This window comes from Heptranchias perlo, chromosome 20, assembly GCF_035084215.1.
Source record: "Heptranchias perlo isolate sHepPer1 chromosome 20, sHepPer1.hap1, whole genome shotgun sequence".
Taxonomy (NCBI): Eukaryota; Metazoa; Chordata; class Chondrichthyes; order Hexanchiformes; family Hexanchidae; genus Heptranchias; species Heptranchias perlo.
Window position 1 is genome coordinate 16304413 of NC_090344.1, and position 21598 is coordinate 16326010.

Genomic DNA, 21598 nt, shown 5'->3' on the forward strand with positions numbered 1-21598 from the left:
CTATCAATCTCAATATTGAAAATTTCAATCGAGCCCCAGCATCCACAGCCTTTCGGGGAAGTGAGTTTGTAATTTCCACTCCCCTTTGTGTGAAAAATTGCCACCTTATTTTGCTCATAAATGACCGAGCTCTAATTTTAAGATTATCATGAAGGTGGCAGATGGAGTACAATGTGGGGAAATGTCGAAATTATTCACTTTGGTAGGAAGAATAGAAAAGCAGAATATTTGTAAAAGTTAAGAGACTAAGAAATGATGGTGTTCAGAGGGATTTGGGTGTCCTTGTACACTGATCACAGAAAGTTAACATACAGGTACAGCAAACAATTAGGAAAGCAAATAGTATGCTGGACTTTATTGCAAGTGTGTTGGAAAATAAGAGTAAGGAAGTCTTGCTGCAGTTATATTGGGCTTTGATGAGACCACACCTGGAGTACAGCGCACAGTTTTGGTCTCCTTACCTGAGGAAGGATATACTTGCCTTAGAGGGGGTGCAACAAAGGTTCACTCAATTGATTCCTGGGATGAGAGGATTGTTGTAAGATGAGAGTTTGATAGAATGGCCCTATATTCGATGGAGTTTAGAAGAATGAGAGGTGATCTCATTGAAACGTCTAAAATTCTTAGAGGGCTTGACAGGGTTGATGCTGAGAGGCTGTTTCCCCTGGCTGGAGAGTCTAGAACTAGGGGGCATAGTCTCAGGATAAGGGATCGGCCATTTAGGACTGAGATGAGGAAACATTTCTTCACTCAGAGGGTTGTGAATATTTGGAGTTCTCTACCTCAGAGGGCTGTGGATGCTCAGTCATTGAGTATATTCAAGAATGAGATCGAGAAATTTTTGGACTCGGAGGGAATCAAGGAATTAGGCAGGAAAGTGGAGTTAAGGTAGAAGATCAGCCATGTTCTTACTGAATGGCAGAGCAGTCTCGAGGGGCCGTATCCCCACTCCTGTTCCTATTTCTTATGCCCTCTTGTTCTGGATTCCTCCTCCAGAAGAAATCATTTCTCTGTATCTACCTTATTGTATACCTTTAATATTTTAAACATCTCGACGAGGTCACATCTCAATGTTCTAAACTCATGGGAATAAAAACCAAGTTCATGCCACTTATCCTCCTAAATTAATCATTTTAACCCCTGCATAATTCTGGTGAATCTACACTATATCTTTTCCACGGCCGATTTATCTCTCCTTAGTTTCGGTGCCCAGTTCTCCAGGTGGGGTCTGACCAAGGTTCTTTACAACTGAAGCATCACTTCTGTATTCCAACCCCACTCAAGATAAAGGTCAACATTAAATTAGACTTGTTGATTATTGTCAAGATTTGTAAGGTATTTGCAAAGGATTCGAGGGGATCTTAGAGTTGGGATTTTTCTTTATTCTGTCCACTCAAGGAGTTTGATAACTCCTTTGAATTTAGTGCTGGATCATTGAGCCGTGATGTGTATACTGGTTTGTATTTTGTTAAATACATTTGCTGAGTGAATTTAAATTGAAGACGAGATTTCCAGACCTGATGCTCTATTCACACATCGAAGGTGAGAGAGATGCTGTGGGACACACGACAATCCAGTTGCTGAAAGTGATTCACAGACTGGGTTATGTGTTTAGTGATCCTGGTACATTACCGATACCTTCCCTGGATCCCAAGGCTGGAAAAGGCACTCAGGAAGGCCAGGGGAATTGGGACTTGGCCATGAGAGTAATTGAAGGTATGCGAACTGAAATAATCTACAGTGAGAAAGGAGAATAGGCATAATAATCGGTAATTAGGACATCAATTAGTCTCTTATCTTGAATTCAGCAAGTAATTGAACCATTCCGTTTGAAACAAAGTTGATTTATTTGACATAGATCCAGAATATTGAATTTCAGCCCAGTTACAGCGGTTATTAACATCATCAGAAACAAATCCCAACTTCCAGAATGATGTTCTGCTGCTGAAACCCTCATCCGTGCATTTGTTTACCTCTAGACTCGACTATTCCAATGCTCTCCAGGCCAGGCCTACCATTTTACACCCTCCGTAAACTTAAACCCACAATCTCCAGATCAATGATCAGTCACATTATTCATTGTGTCACTGGCCCAGGCTGTGGAGAACACGGAGCAGCTCACACTCCCACAGCACTGCGGTATGAGCAGGTACCGAGTCAGCCTCAGTCATGAGCACTGGAATCCACGAGTCCGGGTGTGTCAAAGGTGCACGGTGAACAATCACCAAAGTGAAACATTTTTGCTGCTTCCCATTGATATCTCAGCTGGTCGAGCGACAAGACTGTCGCGGAAAATAAGATAAAGTCATCCTTATGTCATTTGTTCAATTCCTGCTGAAGGAGTACGCGTGCTTTTGCAATAAGCAGCAATTAGTTCAAGGTCGCTCTCTTAACTTTACAGGCACCTTACAGATTAACATGTTGCCATGAAGGCACAGGACGCCTCTTTTCCTTTCACAAACCGTAAAACTTTCTGTGTCTGCCCAAACAAGGCTGTTTTGCCTCTGCTCACCAGCAGGGAGTGCTTTTGAGCAGCAATACTTCAAAACACTCAGCACTCGCTTTCAGGCAAAAGAAGTCTTCGATCAGCACCGGACTCCACGAGTCTGAACATGTCAACAGGCGCACGGTGAATAATCACCAAAGACAGTCCTTTCTATCGCTTCCCTTCGATAGCTCAGCTGGTAGAGCGGAGGACTGTAGTGAATTTACCAAAGTAAAGTCATCCTTAGGTCGCTGGTTCAATTCCAGCTCGAAGGAGTGAGTGTGTTTTTGGAATAAGCAGCAATTACCTCAAGGTCGTTCTCTGAACTTTGCAGGCAGCTCACAGATTAACATGTTGCCACTGAGTCACAGGACACCTCTTTCCCTTTCTCGAACCGAAAAGCTTTCTGTGTGTGCCCGAGCATGGCTGTTTCACTCGAGCATTTCCCTCTGCTCACCAGCAGGGAGTGCCTTTGAACAGCAACACTTCAAATCGCCCTCAATTTCAGGCAAAAAGGTCTTCGATCAGTCAGGGCTCTCGCTGCTCCCTCAAGCTCGGGCGGCTGTTGCTTTCCGGTGACCTCGTCTTCCTTCCGCAGGCTCGGGCTCTTCTCAGCATCATTCATGATTACTGGGGCTTCCCGTTCTGCTGTTCCTCACTTGCTGATGCTCGATACCGCAGATTGGAGCAAAGTATTTAATATATTCAGGGAGCGGCAACCCAAGGCAAGATTTCTCTGCTGGTCGTGGAGCAGCTTGGAGGCGAGTGAGAGGCAGGAACTGTGAAGGGCGATTTACAAACAGCAAACGAGGAATTAGCTCAACTGGTAGAGTGCTCACTTGGCCTGTGAAGAGTAGCGGGATCATTGATTATATTCTCCACTCACCGATTGTCTTGGTGCAATTATACAGAAACAAGAGCGTTGTCAGTGAGTCCATAGCCCATGAACTTCCTAAACTTCACTGTGTGTTTGGGTACAGAGAGGTCAAGGGGCAGAACATCTTTTGATGTGCTGCAGTCAGCAAAAGTTCTTGATTTTGCTCTGCAGCAAAGATGGAAAGATGAGGTGAGAGATGGAAAAAAAGCTTCGTAATCCCTGATGCCTTCTCTGAAGTTTGAATTCAGGACCCTCAGATTATGACACTGATGCACTGCTTGCTGCACTGAGATGGCACTTACCAGGTATGGAGCCAGGCAGCACCACCAAGTAGGACAGCTTGCAAGGTATTGAAGGCCATGAAATAATGCACAAGTTAAAAAAAATTCAGAGCCAGGTAGGAGTCAAACCTACAGTCTTCTAATCCGTAGTCAGATGTGTTATCCATTGCGTCACTGGCCCGTGTTATACTGAGGAAACAGCAGCAGGAGGCAGTGGGCATGGCGGAGGTACTAAATAAATACTTTGCATCTGTCTTTACCAAGAAGATGCTGCCAGAGTGTCAGTAAAGGAAGATGTAGTTGAGATACTGGATTGGCTAAAAATTCATAAAGAGGAGGTACTTGAAAGGCTGGCTGTACTTAAAGTAGATACGTAACCTGGTCCGGATGGGATGCATCCTCGGTTTCTGAGGGAAGTAACAGTGGAAATTGCAGAGGTACTGGCCATAATCTTCCAAACATCCTTAGATATGGGGGTGATGCCAGAGGACTGGAGAATTGCAAATGTTACACCCCTGTTCAAGAAAGGGTGAAAGATAAAACCCAGCAGCTACTGACCAGTCAGTTTAACCTCGGTAGTGGGGAAAGTTCCAGCAACGATAATCCGGGATAGAATTCGCAGCCACTTGGACAAGGATTAGGGAAAGCCAGCACGGATTTGTTAAAGGCAAATTGTGTTTAACTAACTTGATACAGTTTTTTGATAAGGTAACAGAGAGGGTCGATGAGGGAAATGCAGTTGATGTGGTGTGTATGGACTTCCAAAAGGCGTTAGATAAAGTGCCACGTAATGGGCTTGTCATTAAGATTGAAGCCCATGGAATAAAGGGGGCAGTAGCAGCATTGATACAGAATTGGCTAAATAACAGCAAACAGAGTGTACTGATGAATGGTTGTTTTTCAGAGAGGAGGGAGGTATACTGTGGTGTTCCCCAGGGGTCGGTGCTGGGACCACTGCTTTTCTTGATATACATTAATGACTTGGACTTGGGTATACAGGGCACAATTTCCAAATTCTTGCTACCAGGATGCTCCATTTCACTGTCATCTGCATTAAAATTCATTGGCCAATTATGCACCCATTTTACAAGTTTATTAATGTATTTTGTATTTGGTCGCAAACTTCATCAATATTATCCAAACTCCACCCCACCCCGCCAATCTGGTGTCATCTGTAAATTTTGAAATTGTACTTCCGATTCCCGAGTCCAAATAATTTATGTGAATTGTGAACAGTGGTCCCAGAACCAATCCTTGTGGAACATCACTTTCCACCTTATACAGTGTGAGTAGCTACAATTAACCCCTGCTATCTGTTTTAGAGCAGTCGTCAAGAGAAACTTCTTTACATTGGGAGTAGGCAGTCTGTGGAATTCACTTCCACGGTTCGTGTTTGGGGCACACAGTTCTGTAATGACAAGTGGTCCTCATGTTTTTATCCAAGACAGGCCTCAGCCCAGTCATTTACTCCAAATGTTGGTGCAATAGTTCAAGATAAGAGGCTTGAAGGGATCCTAAGAGATTCTGTTTATGATCACGAGGAAACAGAAGGGACCATTAGAGATACTCAACACGGCTTCCGGGAAAAAAGATCAGCTATCAGGAGCAGCAGGAGCAGTAAACAACATCGAAATGTACGTAAGTAACAATATAGTTTATCTTCATCTATTTCCAGTTTGATAACTTTTGCTGAATGTGGTCCAGGCCAAGTGCCAGGATATCAGGTCAGGTTCACCATAGGAAATGAGTTTGACACCCCTGAGATAGACAATGTGAACCGGATTACCCTCATCCACTGACCCAGCAACTTCTTCAAAAAACTCAAGCAAGTTTGTGAGACACGACCTTCTTTCCCAGAAGCCGTGTTGAGTATCTCGAATGGCTCCTTCTCTTTCCCCGTGATCATAAACAGCATCTCTTAGGATCCCTTCAAGCATCTTCCCTCAGATCGAGGTCACACTGATGGGCCTGTCATACCCCGGCTCTGATTTGTCCCCTTTAATGAAAATGGGAACTACGTGAGCTACCTTCCAATCTCAGGGGACTATCGCTGACTCTATTGAGCTGTTGAAGATACAGGCAAGAGGCTCACAGAGCACCCGTCCCATCTCTTTAAACACCCGGGGGTGGATATCATCTGGACCTGGAGCACAATGCATTTTGAGAGTTCATATTTTATCCAAAGTGACATCCCATTCTATTTTAATATTTATGATGTCATTGTTGACAGCACATCCCACAGCTGGAATCTGAGCATCATCCACAGGAGTGTAGACTGATGTGAAATAGTCATTTAACAGCTCTGCCATAGCCCGGGAATCTGTCCTGAACTGTCTTTCGGTGGCCCTAAAGCATCTTTAATGGTCTTCTGACTCCTGACGTAGCTGAAAAAACATTTGCTGTTATCCTCAGAATTGTGCACCATTTTCTTTTCCAAAGATCTCTTAGATTCTCTAATGGCTGCTTTTGTCTCCCTCGATTGTGGGTGATATTTGTCCCAATTCTCCGGTAAACTGAATTCATCCTGATCTGATCTGGTTTAAATGTAACATAGTTCGGGGACTCAGGAATCATTCACCGCTAGACCCACACCGACAGGTAAAGCCCCAGACGGTTCCTTAGTAAGGATTCCTCTGGTACCTCAGCATATGTTTGTCAGCTATCTTACAGTCCACTCCTGGAGGCCCCACTCCCTGAGCCTGCAACGTTCAGCAGGGTCAGTGGTGGAGTTCCGCAGTGGGAGTGATCCCAGAGTAACTGTCGGGATCGGCCCCACCCTGTGGATGGTCCGGGTTGTGTATTTTTAGTGATCCTGGTGTCTAACACGCACACAGCAATAAAACCATGAATTCTGGAAACACACTGCAGGTCCTTCTTTATCTGGAAATCGAATGACTGTTGTATAATTGTACCAGCAGTTAACAGGCTCCTGTGAACTCCTCCCTCTGCTACTTCAATTCAGACTTTAACTCATTTATTTTTAACGGGTTTATTTTAAATGAGTTAACGCTTGCCTTAAATGGTAGACTCAGGACTGTCACTCAAACAGGTGAAATCTTCATAGAATAATTACCACTGTCATTTTCAGACTGGATGTCATACAGTGACTTTGCTGTCAGTGAAGGGAGATGAGAAAGGCCAAAGTGCCGTTTGCCCCTCTCAGTGTGGCCCTGAAGGACTGTGTCCAGGCTGAAGTTCTGTTCCCATCAGATTGTCCTTTCTGAGCTCCAGTCAGGTGATGCTAAACACTCAGGTGGGAAAAATCAAAATCGACAACAAGGTGTTTAAAACAAAGCTAATTTATTTAACAGATATTCTGAATATTAAACTCCAGCCCAGTTATAGGGGTTATTAACATCAGAAGAAACAAACCCTAACTGTCAGAATGAACATGGTTCAGTCCTGGATGGGATTAACAGCAGAATCCAACCCCTGCAGTCATATGTGAACTCGCTGGTGTCTCAGCACGTGTGATGACTGAGTGAATCCCTTCCCACACATGGAACAGGTGAACAGTCTCTCCTCAATGGGCGTGAGTTGATGCGTCAGCAGTTCATTTCTGCTTTTAAAGCTCTTCTTACAGTCACTGAGTTAAAAGGTCACTCAATAGTGTGAACAAGTTGATGTTTCAGAAGGTGGGATGAATTAGTGAATCCCTTCCCACACACAGAGCAGGTGAACAGTCTCTCCCCAGTGTGAGTGCGTCGATGTCTCAGCAGTTCATTTCTGATTTTAAATCTTTTCTCACAGTCAGAACATTTAACGGCCTCTCCCCAGTGTGAACTCGCTGATGTCTCAGCAGGTTGGATGACTGAGTGAATCCCTTCCCACACACGGAGCAGGTGAATGGCCTCTCCCCAGTGTGGGTACGTTGGTGTTTCATCAGATCAATTTTGCTTTTAAACCTCTTCTCACAGTCAGAACATTTAAAAGGTCTCTCATCAGAGTGAACTCGCTGGTGTGACAGAAGGTGGGATGATCGAGTGAATCTCTTCTTACACACTGAGCAGGAGAACGGTCTCTCCCCAGTGTGAACTCGCTGGTGTGACAGAAGGTGTGATGATCGAGTGAATCTCTTCTTACACACTGAGCAGGAGAACGGTCTCTCCCCAGTGTGAACTCGCTGGTGTTTCAGCAGGGTGGATGACTGAGTGAATCCTTTCCCACACACGGAGCAGGTGAACGGCCTCTCCCCAGTGTGGCTATGTTGGTGTCTCATCAGATCAATTTTGCTTTTAAAGCTGTTCTCACAGTCAGAACATTTAAAAGGTCTCTCATCAGAGTGAACTCGCTGGTGTGTCAGCAGGGTGGATGACTGGGTGAATCTCTTCTCACACACGGTGCAGGTGAACGGCCTCTCCCCAGTGTGAGTGCGTTGGTGTGTCAGCAGAATACTTTTGCTTTTAAAGCTCTTCTCACAGTCAGAACATTTAAAAGGTCTCTCATCAGAGTGAGTTCGCTGGTGTCTCAGCAGGGTGGATGACCGAGTGAATCCCTTCCCACACACGGAGCAGAAGAACGGCCTCTCCCCAGTGTGATTGTGTCCATGCATTTCCAGCAGTGAGGGGTAATTGAATCCCTTCCCACAGTCCCCACATTTCCACGGTTTCTCCGTGGTCCGGGTGACCTTGTGTCTCTCCAGGTTGGACGATCAGTTGAAGCCTCGTCCACACACACAACACGTATGCAGTTTCTCCCCGCTGTGAATGGTGTGATGTTTTTTCAGGCTATGTAACTGGTTAAAGCTCTTTCCATAGTCAGTGCACTGTAACACTCTCACTCGGGTGTGTGTGTCTCGGTGATTTTCCACTCACACTGATGTTTGAAATCTTCTCCCACGGATAGAACAGACAAACATTTCTCCTTCCACATTCAAAGGCCGATGATATTCAGGTCCTGATGAATCGAGTGACTCTGTCAGATCTTGACGTGATCTTTGGTGTGAGTTTCCCTCTGCAAATCCTCCCCTGTAAAAGGAGTTTATAAAAGTTATCAATGTAAGTACAGGATAGAAATTCAGATCAGATAACTCTACTTTCTATGGAACATTATTTCCTCTCTCATTCCTCAAAGCTGTAAATCCCTGTCCCACAAACTCTCCCTCCTCCCTGTGCTGAAATCCAAACCCATCGCAGCATCTTTCAGTGGCCCTAAACCATGAGTGAAAGGGTGAGAGAGGAATGTGAGAGTGAATGTGAGAGAGTGAGTGTGAGAGAGTGAATGTGAGAGAGTGAGTGTGAGTACAGCAGTGGGCTCGGTGTGTAGAATGAAGTGGGGCAGGTGGACCATGTTTCAGTGGGGCAGCAGTGATCATAATCTCATTAGGTTTAGAATAGTTATGGAAAAGGACAGGGGACAGTCAAATGTGAAAATACTTAACTGGAGGAGGGCGAATTCCAGTGAGTTAAAAAGGGATCTTGTCCAGGTGGATTGGAATCAAAAATTGGCAACAAAACAGTAATTGAACAATGGGAGGCCTTGAAGGAGGAGTTGGTTCAGGTACAGAGCAGACAGATCCCTACGGGGGAGAAAGGAAGGGCATCCAAAGCTCGAGCTCCCTGGATGACTAAAGAGATAGATAGAGATTAAAATGAAACAGAAAAAGGAGGCTTATGACGAATGTAAGGTTCATAATACAGTCGTGAACCAGGCTGAACAAAGAAAGTACAGAGGAGATCTAAAAAACGGAATAAGAGGTGCAAAGAGAGATTATGAGAATAGATTGGCGGTTAACATAAAATGGAATCCAAAAGTCTTTTATGAACATACAAAAGGGGAGTCAAAGGAAGGGCGGGGTCGATTAGGGACAAAAAAGGAGATCTTCTTGTGGAGGCAGAGGGCATGGCTGAGGCACTAAATGAATACTTTACATCCGTCTTCACCAGAGAAGAGGATTCTGCCATTGTACAGTAAAGGAGGAGGTATTACTGATATTGAAGACGATCAAAATAGATAAAGAGGTGGTACTTAAAAGACTGGCAGTGCTCAAAGTAAAAAAGATTTTCGGTCCAGATGGGATTCCTCCTAGATTACTGAGGGAAGTAAAGGTGTAGATAGCGGAGGCTCTGACCACAATCTTCCAATCCTCCTTGGATATGGGAGTGGTGTCTGAGGACTGGAGGATTGCAAGTGTTACACCCCTGTTCAAAAATGTGGGAGAGGGATAAACCCGGCAATTACAGGCCAGTCAGCCTAACGTCGGTGGTGGGAAACTTCCAGAGACCAGAATCCGGGACAAAATTAATTCTCACTTGGAAGAACGTGAGTTAATAAATGACAGTCAATATCGATTTGTTAAAAGTAAAATCATGTCTGACTAATTTGATTGAGTTCTTCAATGAAATAACGGAGAGGGTTGATGAGGGTAGTGCACTCGATGTTGTGTCCATGGACATTTAAAAGGCGTTCGGTAAAGTGCCACCGAATGGACCTGTTAATAAAATTGAAGCCAATAGCAGCATGGATACAAAATTGGCGGAGAGACAGAATGTGGAGATCAGTGGTGAACCGTTGTTTTACAGACTGGAAGGAAGTATACAGTGGTGTTCCATAGGGGTGGGTATTAGGACCATGAATCTTTTTGATATATTTTGATGGCCTGGACGTGTAACTAGTGGGGTGCCGCAAGGATCAGTGCTTGGGCCTCAGCTATTTACAATATATATCAATGACTTAGCGGATGGGACCGAGTGTAAAGTATCCAAGTTTGCTGACGACATGAAGCGAGGTGGGAAAGTAAGCTGTGAGGAGGACACAAAGAGTCTGCAAAGGGATATAGACAGGTTGAGTGAGTGGCCAAGAAGGTGGCAGATAGAGTATTATTTGGGGAAATGTGAGGTTATTCACTTTGGTAGCAAGACTAGAAAAACAGAATTTTTAAAATGGTGAGAAACTATTAAATGTTGGTGTTCAGAGAGATTTGTATGTCCTCGTACAAGAAACACCGAAAGATAACATGCAGGTACAGCAAGCAATTCGAAGGCAACTGGAATGTTGGAATTTATTGCAAGGGGGTTGGACGAGAAGAATAAGGAAGTCTTGTTGCAATTGTACAGGGCTTTGGTGAGACCACACCTGGAATACTGTGTACAGTTGTGCTCTCCTTATCTAAGGAAGGGCATATGCAGCGAAGGTTCACTCGATTGATTCCTGGGATGAGACGGTTGTCCTATGAGGAGAGATTGAATAGAATGGGCCTATACTCTCTGGAGTTCAGAAGAATGTTAGATATTTTATCAGTACATTAAGAACAAGAGGATAGCTAAGGAAAGGTGGGACCTATCAGGGATGATAAGGGTAACTTGTGTGTAGAAGCAGAACATGTGGGTGGGGTTTTAAATGAATATTTTTTCTCCGTATTCACAAAGGAAGGGGATGATCCGGACGTAGTAGTTAAAGAGGACAGTTGTGAAATATTGGATCAGGTAAACATGACGAGAGAGGAAGTACAAGAGGGACTGGAATCCTTGCAAGTCGATAAGTCACCAGGGCCGGATGGATTGTTTCCTGGGCTATTGGAGGAAGCCAGGAAGGAAATAGCGGATGCTCTGAGGATCATTTTCCAATCCTCATTAGATACAGGGGAGGTACCAGAAGACTGCAAACGTAAGACCATTGTTTAAAAAGGGTTCAAGGGAAAGACCGAACAATTATAGGCCGGTCAGTCTTACCTCGGTGGTGGGCAAACTATTAGAATCAATACTGAGAGATAGGATAAACTGTCGCTTGGAAAGGGATAGTTTAATCAGGGATAGTCAGCATGGATTTGTTCAGGGAAGGTCATGCCTTGCAAATCTGATTAAATTATTTGAGGAAGTGACAAGGAGGATTGATGAGGGTAGTGCTGTTGGCTGTTGTCTACATGGATTGTAGTAAGGCATTTGACAAGGTCCCACGTGGCAGACTGGTCAGAAAGGTAAAAGCCCATGGGATACAGGGAAATGTGGTGAATTAGATCCAAAATTGGCTCAGTAACAGGAAAGAAAGGGTAAAAGTCGATGGATATCTTTGCGAATGGAAATCTGTTTCCAGTGGTGTGCCATAGGGCTCAGTGTTGGGTCCCTGCTGTTCGTGGTATATCTTAATGATTTGGACTTGAATGTCTGGAGCATGATAGGCAAATGTGCAGATGACACAAAAATTGGCTGTGTAATTAATAGTGAATAGGGTAGCTGTAGACTCCAGGAAGATATCAATGGGTTGGTGGAGTGGGCGGAAAAGTGGCAAATGGAGTTCAACCCGGAGAAGTGTGAGGTAATGCACTTCGGGAGGGCAAACAGTGAAAGGGAATACGCAGTAAACGGGAATATATTGAGAGGGGAGAGGAAGTGAGAGACCATGGAGTGCATGTGCACAGGTCCCTGAAGGTGGCAGTACAGGTAGATAAGGTTGTGAAGAAGGCATACGGAATGCTCTCCGTTTATTAGCCGAGGTATAGAATACAAAAGCACGGATGTAATGACTGTATAAACTGTATAAAACGCTGGTAAGGCCACAGCTGGAGTATTGTGTGCAGTTCTGGTCACCACATTACAGGAAGGACGTTATTGCTCTGGAGAGAGTGCAGAGAAGATTTACAAGAATCTTGCCAGGGCTTGAAAATTGCAGCTACGAGGAGAGATTGGATAGGTTGGTGTTGTTTTCCTTGGAGCAGAGGAAGCTGAGTGGTGACTTGATTGACGTGTACAAAATGATGAGGGGCCCAGATAGAGTAGACAGGAAGTATCTGTTTCCCCTAGCAGAGAGTTCAAGAACTAGAGGAAATAGATTTCAGCTGATTGGCGGAAGGATTAGAGGGGACACGAGGAAAAACTGTTTTACCCAGAGGGTGGTGGGTGTATGGAATCCGCTGCCCGAATTGGTGGTAGAGGCAGGGACCCTCAACTCTTTTTTAAAAGTACCTGGACATGCATCTAAAGTGCTGTAAGCTGCAGGGCTACGGACCGGGTGCTGGAAGGTGGGATTAGAATGGGCACCTGGTTGTTCTTCGAGCCAGCGTGGACACAATGGGCCGAATGGCCCCCTTCTGTGCTGTATCTTTTCTATGGTTGTAAGAATGAGAGGTGATCTCATTGAAACTTGTAAGATTCTGAGAGGGCTTGAGAGGGTAGATACTGAGAGGATGTTTCCCCTGGCTGGAGAGTGTAGAAGTAGGAGCATTGTCTCAGGATAAGGGGTCGGCCATTTAAGACTGAGATGAGGAGGAATTTCACCACTGAGAAGGTTGTAAATCTTTGGAATTCTCTACCTCAGAGGGCTGTGGATGCACAGTCGTTGAGTGCATGCAAGGCTGAGATTGATAGATTTTTGGACTCTAAGGGAATCAAGGGATATGGGGATTGGGCAGGAAAGTGGAGTTGAGGTCAAAGATCAGCCTTGATCTTATTGAATGGCAGAGCAGGCTCAAGGGGGCGTATGGCCGACTCCTGCTCCTATTTCTTATGTTTTTATGAGCCGTCACATTTTCTTCGTCATTTACAGACTTGCCCTGAAATTCACCATTTCTCCTTCATTTACAGATGTTCCCTGACCGATCATCATTTCCCCTTCATTTGCAGACGCTCCCTGACCGATCACCATTTCGCCTTCATTTACAGACGCTCCCTGACCGATCACCATTTGTCCTTCATTTACAGACGCTCCCTGACCGATCACCATTTCCCCTTCATTTACAGACGCTCCCTGACCAATCACCATTTCGCCTTCATTTACAGACGCTCCCTGACCGATCACCATTTGTCCTTCATTTACAGATGCTCCCTGACCGATCACCATTTCCCCTTCATTTACAGACGCTCCCTGACCGATCACCATTTCTCCTTCATTTACAGACGCTCCCTGACCGATCACCATTTCTCCTTCATTTACAGACGCTCCCTGACCCATCACCATTTCTGCTTCATTTACAGACGCTCCCTGACCGATCACCATTTCTCCTTCATTTACAGACGCTCCCTGACCGATCTCCATTTCTCCTTCATTTACAGACACTCCCTGACCGATCACCATTTCTCCTTCATTTACAGACGCTCCCTGACCGATCACCATTTCCCCTTCATTTACAGACGCTCCCTGACCGATCCCCATTTCTCCTTCATTTACAGACGCTCCCTGACCCATCACCATTTCTCCTTCATTTACAGACGCTCCCTGACCGATCTCCATTTCTCCTTCATTTACAGACGCTCCCTGATTCGATGAGTCACGAGGTTTGACGCTGACTCTGCGCATGCTCGGAGGCCGCGGGCCGTGTGTTGAGTTTCGGGTCTGATCTAAACCGGAGCCCCCGGAGTGTAGAGAGAGAGAGGAGAATGTTCACTGTTTGATATTCGGGCCCGGGGCCGCACTCGGGGTTTGTGAAGCCCCCGCCCCCTCCCCCGGGGTTTATTAACCCGCTCCCCCCGCCCATCTCTCACCTGTTGCGGACACGATCTCGGCCTCACTCCCCGCCCGCCGCGCATGCTCAGCTCACACTGCCCGGGTGATTGACGGGAGCTCCGGACCAATAGGAAGAGCGGAGAGGGACTGGAGGACCGAGCGGGCGGTTGGTCCTCCAACCAATGGGAGTGTGTGAGGGGCGGGACTTGCGGCACCGAGTGGGCGGGGCTGAGCCCGGATCTCCCTCATTGGCTGAAACTCTGCCTCATTTTGAAAGCTGATTGGTGTGAAACTCTTGGGGAAAACTGGCCCTTTGTGTTGTGGAGAAAAACCGATGGAACCGAGTGGGTGGAGCAAAGATTTCAACATTGGGAATGAAATGGATTAATTCAGGACAGACAGCAGGGATTATTGGAGGGAATAACACAGTGTGGGGATAAAATGCAATGGAGGTTGTGAAGATGGATTGTTAAAAAGTGTTTGAGAAGATGCCGGACAGGAGGCTTGTTGATCAGATTCAAGCTCAGGGTATTAAAGGGAGTGGGTCAGTGTGGATGGGAAGTTGGAGAAAGGGCAGAGTGGTGGTTAATGGATGTTTTTCAGACTGTGGGGATGTAAACAGTGGTGTCCCCCAGGGGCAGTTACAGCGATTATTAACATCATCAGAAACAAATCCCAACTGCCAGAATGAAGTTCTGCTGCTGAAACCCTCATTCCAGCTTTTGTTTACCTCTAGACTCGACTATTCCAATGCTCTCCAGGCCCGGCCTTCCACTTGACACCCTCCGTAAACTTAAACCCACAATCTCCAGATCAATAATCAGTCACATTATTCATTGTGTCACTGGCCCAGGCTGTGGAGAACACGGAGCAGCTCCCACTCCCACAGCACTGCGGTACGAGCAGGTACCGAGTCAGCCTCAGTCATGAGCACTGGAATCCATTTTTGCCTCTTTCCTTCGATAACTCAGCTGGTCGAGCGACAAGACTGTTGTGGAAAATAAGACAAAGTCATCCTTACATCATTTGTTCAATTCCGGCTCAAAAGAGTACGCGTACTTTTGCAATAAGCATCAATTAGTTCAAGGTCGCTCTCTTAACTTTACAGGCAACTTACAGATTAACATGTTGCCATGAACGCACAGGACGCCTCTTTTGCTTTCTCAAACCTTGAAGCTTTCTGTGTGTGCCCGAGCATCGCTGTTTCACTCGAGCATTTCCCTCTGCTCACCAGCAGGGAGTGCCTTTGAGCAGCAACATTTCAAATCGCCCTCAATTTCATGTGAAAAGGTCTTCGATCAGTCAGTCAGGGCTCACGCTGCTCCCTCAAGCTCGGGCAGCTGTTGCTTTCCGGTGACCTCGTCTTCCTTCCACAGGCTCGGACTCTTCTCAGCATCATTCATGATTACTGTGGCTTCCCGTTCTGCTGTTCCTCACTTGCTGATGCTCGATAACACCGATTTTAGCAAATTTTTAATATATTCAAGGAGCGGCAACCCAAGGCAAGATTTCTCTGCTGGTCGTGGAGCAGCTTGGAGGCGAGTGTGAGGCGGGAACTGTGAAGGGCGATTTACAAACAGCAAACGAGGAATTAGCTCAACTGGTAGAGCGCTCACTTAGCATGTGAGAAGTAGTGGGATCGTTGATTATATTCTCCACTCACCGATTGTCTTGCTGCAATTATACAGAAACAAGAGCGTTGTCAGCGAGTCCATAGCCCATGAACTTCCTAAACTTCACTGTGTGTTTGGGTACAGAGAGGTCAAGGGGCAGCACATCTTTTGATGTGCTGCAGTCAGCAAAAGTTCTTGATTTTGCTCTGCAGCAAAGATGGAAAGATGAGGTGAGAGATGGAAAAAAAGCTTCGTAATCCCTGATGCCTTCTCTGAAGTTTGAATTCAGGACCCTCAGATTATGACACTGATGCACTGCTTGCTGCACTGAGATGGCACTTACCAGGTATGGAGCCAGGCAGCACCACCAAGTAGGACAGCTTGCAAGGTATTGAAGGCCATAAAATAATGCACAAGTTAAAAAAAATTCAGAGCCAGGTAGGAGTCAAACCTACAGTCTTCTAATCCGTAGTCAGATGTGTTATCCATTGCGTCACTGGCCCGTGTTATACTGAGGAAACAGCAGCAGGAGGCAGTGGGCATGGCGGAGGTACTAAATAAATACTTTGCATCTGTCTTTACCAAGAAGATGCTGCCAGAGTGTCAGTAAAGGAAGATGTAGTTGAGATACTGGATTGGCTAAAAATTCATAAAAAGGAGGTACTTGAATGGCTGGCTGTACTTAAAGTAGATACGTAACCTGGTCCGGATGGGATGCATCCTAGGTTTCTGAGGGAAGTAACAGTGGAAATTGCAGAGGTACTGGCCATAATCTTCCAAACATCCTTAGATATGGGGGTGATGCCAGAGGACTGGAGAATTGCAAATGTTACACCCCTGTTCAAGAAAGGGTGAGAGATAAAACCCAGCAGCTACTGACCAGTCAGTTTAACCTCGGTAGTGGGGAAAGTTCCAGCAACGATAATCCGGGATAGAATTAGCAGCCACTTGGACAAGGATTAGGGAAAGCCAGCACGGATTTGTTAAAGGCAAATTGTGTTTAACTAACTTGATACAGTTTTTTGATCAGGTAACAGAGAGGGTCGATGAGCAGCATTGATACAGAATTGGCTAAATAACAGCAAACAGAGTGTAGTGATGAATGGTTGTTTTTCAGAGAGGAGGGAGGTATACTGTGGTGTTCCCCAGGGGTCGGTGCTGGGACCACTGCTTTTCTTGATATACATTAATGACTTGGACTTGGGTATACAGGGCACAATTTCCAAATTCCTGCTACCAGGATGCTCCATTTCACTGTCATCTGCATTAAAATTCATTGGCCAATTATGCACCCATTTTACAAGTTTATTAATGTATTTTGTATTTGGTCGCAAACTTCATCAATATTATGTAAACTCCACCCCACCCCGCCAATCTGGTGTCATCTGTTAATTTTGAAATTGTACTTCCGATTCCCGAGTCCAAATCGTTTATGTGAATTGTGAACAGTGGTCCCAGAACCAATCCTTGTGGAACATCACTTTCCACCTTATACAGTGTGAGTCGCTACAATTAACCCCTGCTATCTGTTTTAGAGCAGTAGTCAAGAGAAATTTCTTTACATAGGGAGTAGGCAGTCTGTGGAATTCACTTCCACGGTTAGTGTTTGGGGCACACAGTTCTGTAATGACAAGTGGTCCTCATGTTTTTATCCAAGACAGGCCTCAGCCCAGTCATTTACTCCAAATGTTGGTGCAATAGTTCAAGCTCAGAGGCTTGAAGGGATCCTAAGAGATTCTGTTTATGATCACGAGGAAACAGAAGGGACCATTAGAGATACTCAACACGGCTTCCGGGAAAGAAGATCAGCTATCAGGAGCAGCAGTAGCAGCAAACAACATCGAAATGTACGTAAGTAACAATATAGTTTATCTTCATCTGTTTCCAGTTTAATAACTTTTGCTGAATGTGGTCCAGGCCAAGTGTCATGATATCGGGTCAGGCTCACCATAGGAAATTAGTTTGACACCCCTGAGATAGACAATGTGAACCAGATTACCCTCATCCACTAACCCAGCAACTTCTTCAAAAAACTCAAGCAAGTTTGTAAGACAGCATTTTCTTTCCCAGAAGCCGTGTTGAGTATCTCTAATGGTTCCTTCTCTTTCCCCGTGATCATAAACAGCATCTCTTAGGATCCCTTCAAGCATCTTCCCTCAGATCGAGGTCACACTGATGGGCCTGTCATACCCCGGCTCTGATTTGTCCCCTTTAATGAAAATGGGAACTACATGAGCTACCTTCCAATCTCAGGGAACAATCCCTGACTCTATTGAGCTGTTGAAGATACAGGCAAGGGGCTCACAGAGCACCCGTCCCATCTCTTTAAACACCCGTGGGTGAATATCATCTGGACCTGGAGCACAATGCATTTTGAGAGTTCACATTTTATCCAAAGTGACATCCCATTCTATTTTAATATTTATGATGTTATTGTTGACAGCACATCCCACAGCTGGAATCTGAGCATCATCCACAGGAGTGTAGACTGATGTGAAATAATCATTCAACAGCTCTGCCATAGCCCGGGAATCTGTCCTGAACTGTCTTTCAGTGGCCCTAAAGTATCTTTAATGGTCTTCTGACTCCTGACGTAGCTGAAAAAACATTTGCTATTATTCTCAGAATTGTGCACCATTTTCTTTTCCAAAGATCTCTGAGCTTCTCTAAAGGCTGCTTGTGTCTCCCTCGATTGTGGGTGATATTTGACCCAATTCTCCGGTAAACTGAATTCATCCTGATCTGATCTGGGTTAAATGTAAGACAGTTCGGGGACTCAGGAATCATTCACCGCTCGACCCACACTGACAGGTAAAATCCCAGACGGTTCCTTAGTAAGGATTCCTCTGGTACCTCAGCATATATTTGTCAGCTATCTTACAGTCCACCCCTGGAGGCCCCACTCCCTGAGCCTGCAACCTTCAGCAGGGTCAGTGGTGGAGTTCCGCAGTGGGAGTGATCCCAGAGTAACTGTCGGGATCGCCCCCACCCTGTGGATGGTCCGGGTCGTGTATTTTTAGTGATCCTGGTGTCTAACACGCACACATCAATAAAACTGTGAATTCTGGAAACACACTGCAGGTCCTTCTTTATCTGGAGATCGAATGACTGTTGAATAATTGTACCAGCAGTTAACAGGCTCCTGTGAACTCCTCCCTCTGCTACTTCAATTCAGACTTCAACTCATTTATTTTTAACGGGTTTATTTTAAATGAGTTAACGCTTGCCTTAAATGGTAGACTCAGGACTGTCACTCAAACAGGTGAAATCTTCATGGAATAATTACCACAGTCATTTTCAGACTGGATGTCATACAGTGACTTTGCTGTCAGTGAAGAGAGACGAGAAAGGCCAAAGTGCCGTTTGCCCCTCTCAGTGTGGCCCTGAAGGACTGTGTCCAGGCTGAAGTTCTGCTCCCCCCGGACGATCCTCCCCCCAGATTGTCCTTTCTGAGCTCCAGTCAGGTGATGCTAAACACTCAGGTGGGAAAAACCAAAATCGACAACAAGGTGTTTAAAACAAAGCTGATTTATTTAACAGATATTCTGAATATTAAACTCCAGCCCAGTTATAGGGGTTATTAACATCAGAAGAAACAAACCCCAACTGTCAGAATGAATATGGTTCAGTCCTGGATGTGATTAACAGCAGAATCCAACCCCTGCAGTCATATGTGAACTCGCTGGTGTCTCAGCACGTGTGATGACTGAGTGAATCCCTTCCCACACACGGAGCAGGTGAACAGTCTCTCCCCAGTGTGAGTGTGTTGGTGTTTCAGCAGATCATTTCTGATTTTAAATCTTTTCTCACAGTCAGAACATTTAAAAGGTCTCTCCCCAGTGTGAACCCGCTGGTGTGACAGAAGGAGGGATGACTGAGTGAATCTCTTCTTACACACGGAGCAGGTGAACGGCCTCTCCCCAGTGTGATTGTGTCCATGCATTTCCAGCTGTGACGGGTAATTGAATCCCTTCCCACAGTCCCCACATTTCCACGGTTTCTCCGTGGTCCGGGTGTCCTTGTGTCTCTCCAGGTTGGACAATCAGTTGAAGCCTCGTCCACACACAGAACACGTGTACGGTTTCTCCCCGCTGTGAATTGTGTGATGTTTTTTCAGGCTGTGTCACTGGTTAAAGCTCTTTCCACAGTCAGTGCACTGGAACACTCTCACTCGGGTGTGTGTGTCTCGGTGATTTTCCACTCACACTGCTGTTTGAAATCTTCTTCCACGGATAGAACAGACAAACATTTCTCCTTCCACATTCAAAGGCCGATGATATTCAGGTCCTGATGAATTGAGTGACTCTGTCAGGTCTTGACGTGATCTTTGGTTTGAGTTTCCCTCTGCAAATCCTCCCCTTCTCATACCCTGTAAAAGGAGTTTATAAAAGTTATCAATGTAAGTACAGGATAGAAATTCAGATCAGATAACTCTACTTTCTATGGAACATTATTTCCTCTCTTATTCCTCAAAGCTGTAAATCCCCGTCCCACACACTCTCCCTCCTCCCTGTGCTGAAATCCAAACACATCGCATCATCTTTGAGTGGCCCTAAACCATGAGTGAAAGGGTGAGAGAGCGTGAGAGAGTGAATGTGAGAGAGTGAGAGTGTGAGTGTGAGAGAGTGAGTGTGAGAGAGTGAATGTGAGAGAGTGAATGTGAGTACAGCAGTGGGCTCGTTGTGGAGAATGAAGTGGGGCAGGTGGAGCATGTTTCAGTGGGGCAGCAGTGATCATAATCTCATTAGGTTTAGAATAGTTATGGAAAAGGACAGGGGACAGTCAAATGTGAAAATTCTTAACTGGAGGAGGGCGAATTTCATGAGTTAAAAAGGGATCTTGTCCAGGTGGATTGGAATTAAAAATTGGCAACAAAACAGTATTTGAACAATGGGAGGCCTTCAAGGAGGAGTTGCTTTGGGTTGAGAGTGGACCGATTCACACGAGGAGGAATCGAACGGCCTCCAAAGCTGGAGCTCCCTGGATGACAAAAGATACAGAGATCACCATTTCTCCTTCATTTACAGACGCTCCCTGACCGATCACCATTTCTCCTTCATTTACAGACGCTCCCTGACCGATCACCATTTCTCCTTCATTTACAGACGCTCCCTGACCGATCACCATTTCTCCTTCATTTACAGACGCTCCCTGACCGATCACCATTTCTCCTTCATTTACAGACGCTCCCTGAGAAGTCCCAGTTCACACCGCGCAGGCGCGGGGCCGCGGCCTTTTGTTGAGAGTTGGTCCGGAGCGAAACGGGAGAAACCGGAAACCGGCGGGTAGTGAGGGGGGATAATGTTCACTGTTTTATATTCGGGTCTGGGGCCGCACTCGGGGTTTGTAAAGCCTGAGCCTGGGCCTGAGCCCGGACCCGGGCCCCGGGGTTTATTGATCCTCTTGCTCCGATCCTCTCACCTGCACCGAACGCGCTCCTCCCTCAGCCTCGACTGACCGCGCATGCTCAGGACACACTGCCCGATAATGAGTCAGACTGCGCCTGCGCGCTGTGCTCCACTGATTCAAATAGGGCACAATCTGTACCGCGCTGCATGCTGGGTGTTGCAGCCGCCATTGCTGGTCTTAACATCTTGCTGAGAAGCAAATACATTGGAAGAAGCGAGAGCGCGTTTGGACCAAGGAAAATAAAATTAACTGAAACCCCAGCTCTTCGTGCCATTGAAACCGGCACAAACACACAGCGCAGACACTCCACCACTTTGGTGAACTCCAGAAAATATTTTTTACGGTAACTTTTATTAATTTCGTTTTATTAAATGTTGCAACTGACGGGTTCAATTAATGTTTATTTTCGAACTGCACCTCAGGATGTCAGTCTCACCACTAATCCCGGCCCTGGTGATTAAGGAGAGTTCCGGACCAAAAGGAGGAGCGGAAATTGACTGGAGGGGTGAGAGGGTGAGTTGGTCCTCCAGCCAATCGGAGTGTGTGAGGGGTGGGA

General features: G+C 45.8%; 1 protein-coding gene and 1 non-coding gene across 2 annotated transcripts; one reads left to right on the forward strand and one right to left on the reverse strand.

Annotated features, from left to right (window-relative positions):
* Positions 1-2666: 2666 nt before the first annotated feature.
* Positions 2667-2760, forward strand: trnay-gua (transfer RNA tyrosine (anticodon GUA)). Its single transcript has 2 exons — positions 2667-2703; positions 2725-2760. It is a non-coding gene; the product is annotated as a tRNA-Tyr (tRNA).
* Positions 2761-6767: 4007 nt separating this feature from the next.
* On the reverse strand, positions 6768-14103 carry LOC137336076 (zinc finger protein 436-like). The gene is made up of 2 exons (XM_068001566.1): positions 14059-14103; positions 6768-8610 (listed from the first exon to the last, which is right to left on the reverse strand). The coding sequence occupies exon 2, from the start codon at positions 8193-8195 to the stop codon at positions 7356-7358; it is 840 nt and encodes a 279-aa protein (XP_067857667.1). The 5' UTR covers positions 8196-8610; positions 14059-14103; the 3' UTR covers positions 6768-7355.
* Positions 14104-21598: the final 7495 nt, after the last annotated feature.

Bases quoted from the DNA above. Each gene is read 5' to 3' on its own strand.
- LOC137336076 (XM_068001566.1), bottom strand. From the start codon at position 8,195: ATGCATGGACACAATCACACTGGGGAGAGGCCGTTCTTCTGCTCCGTG.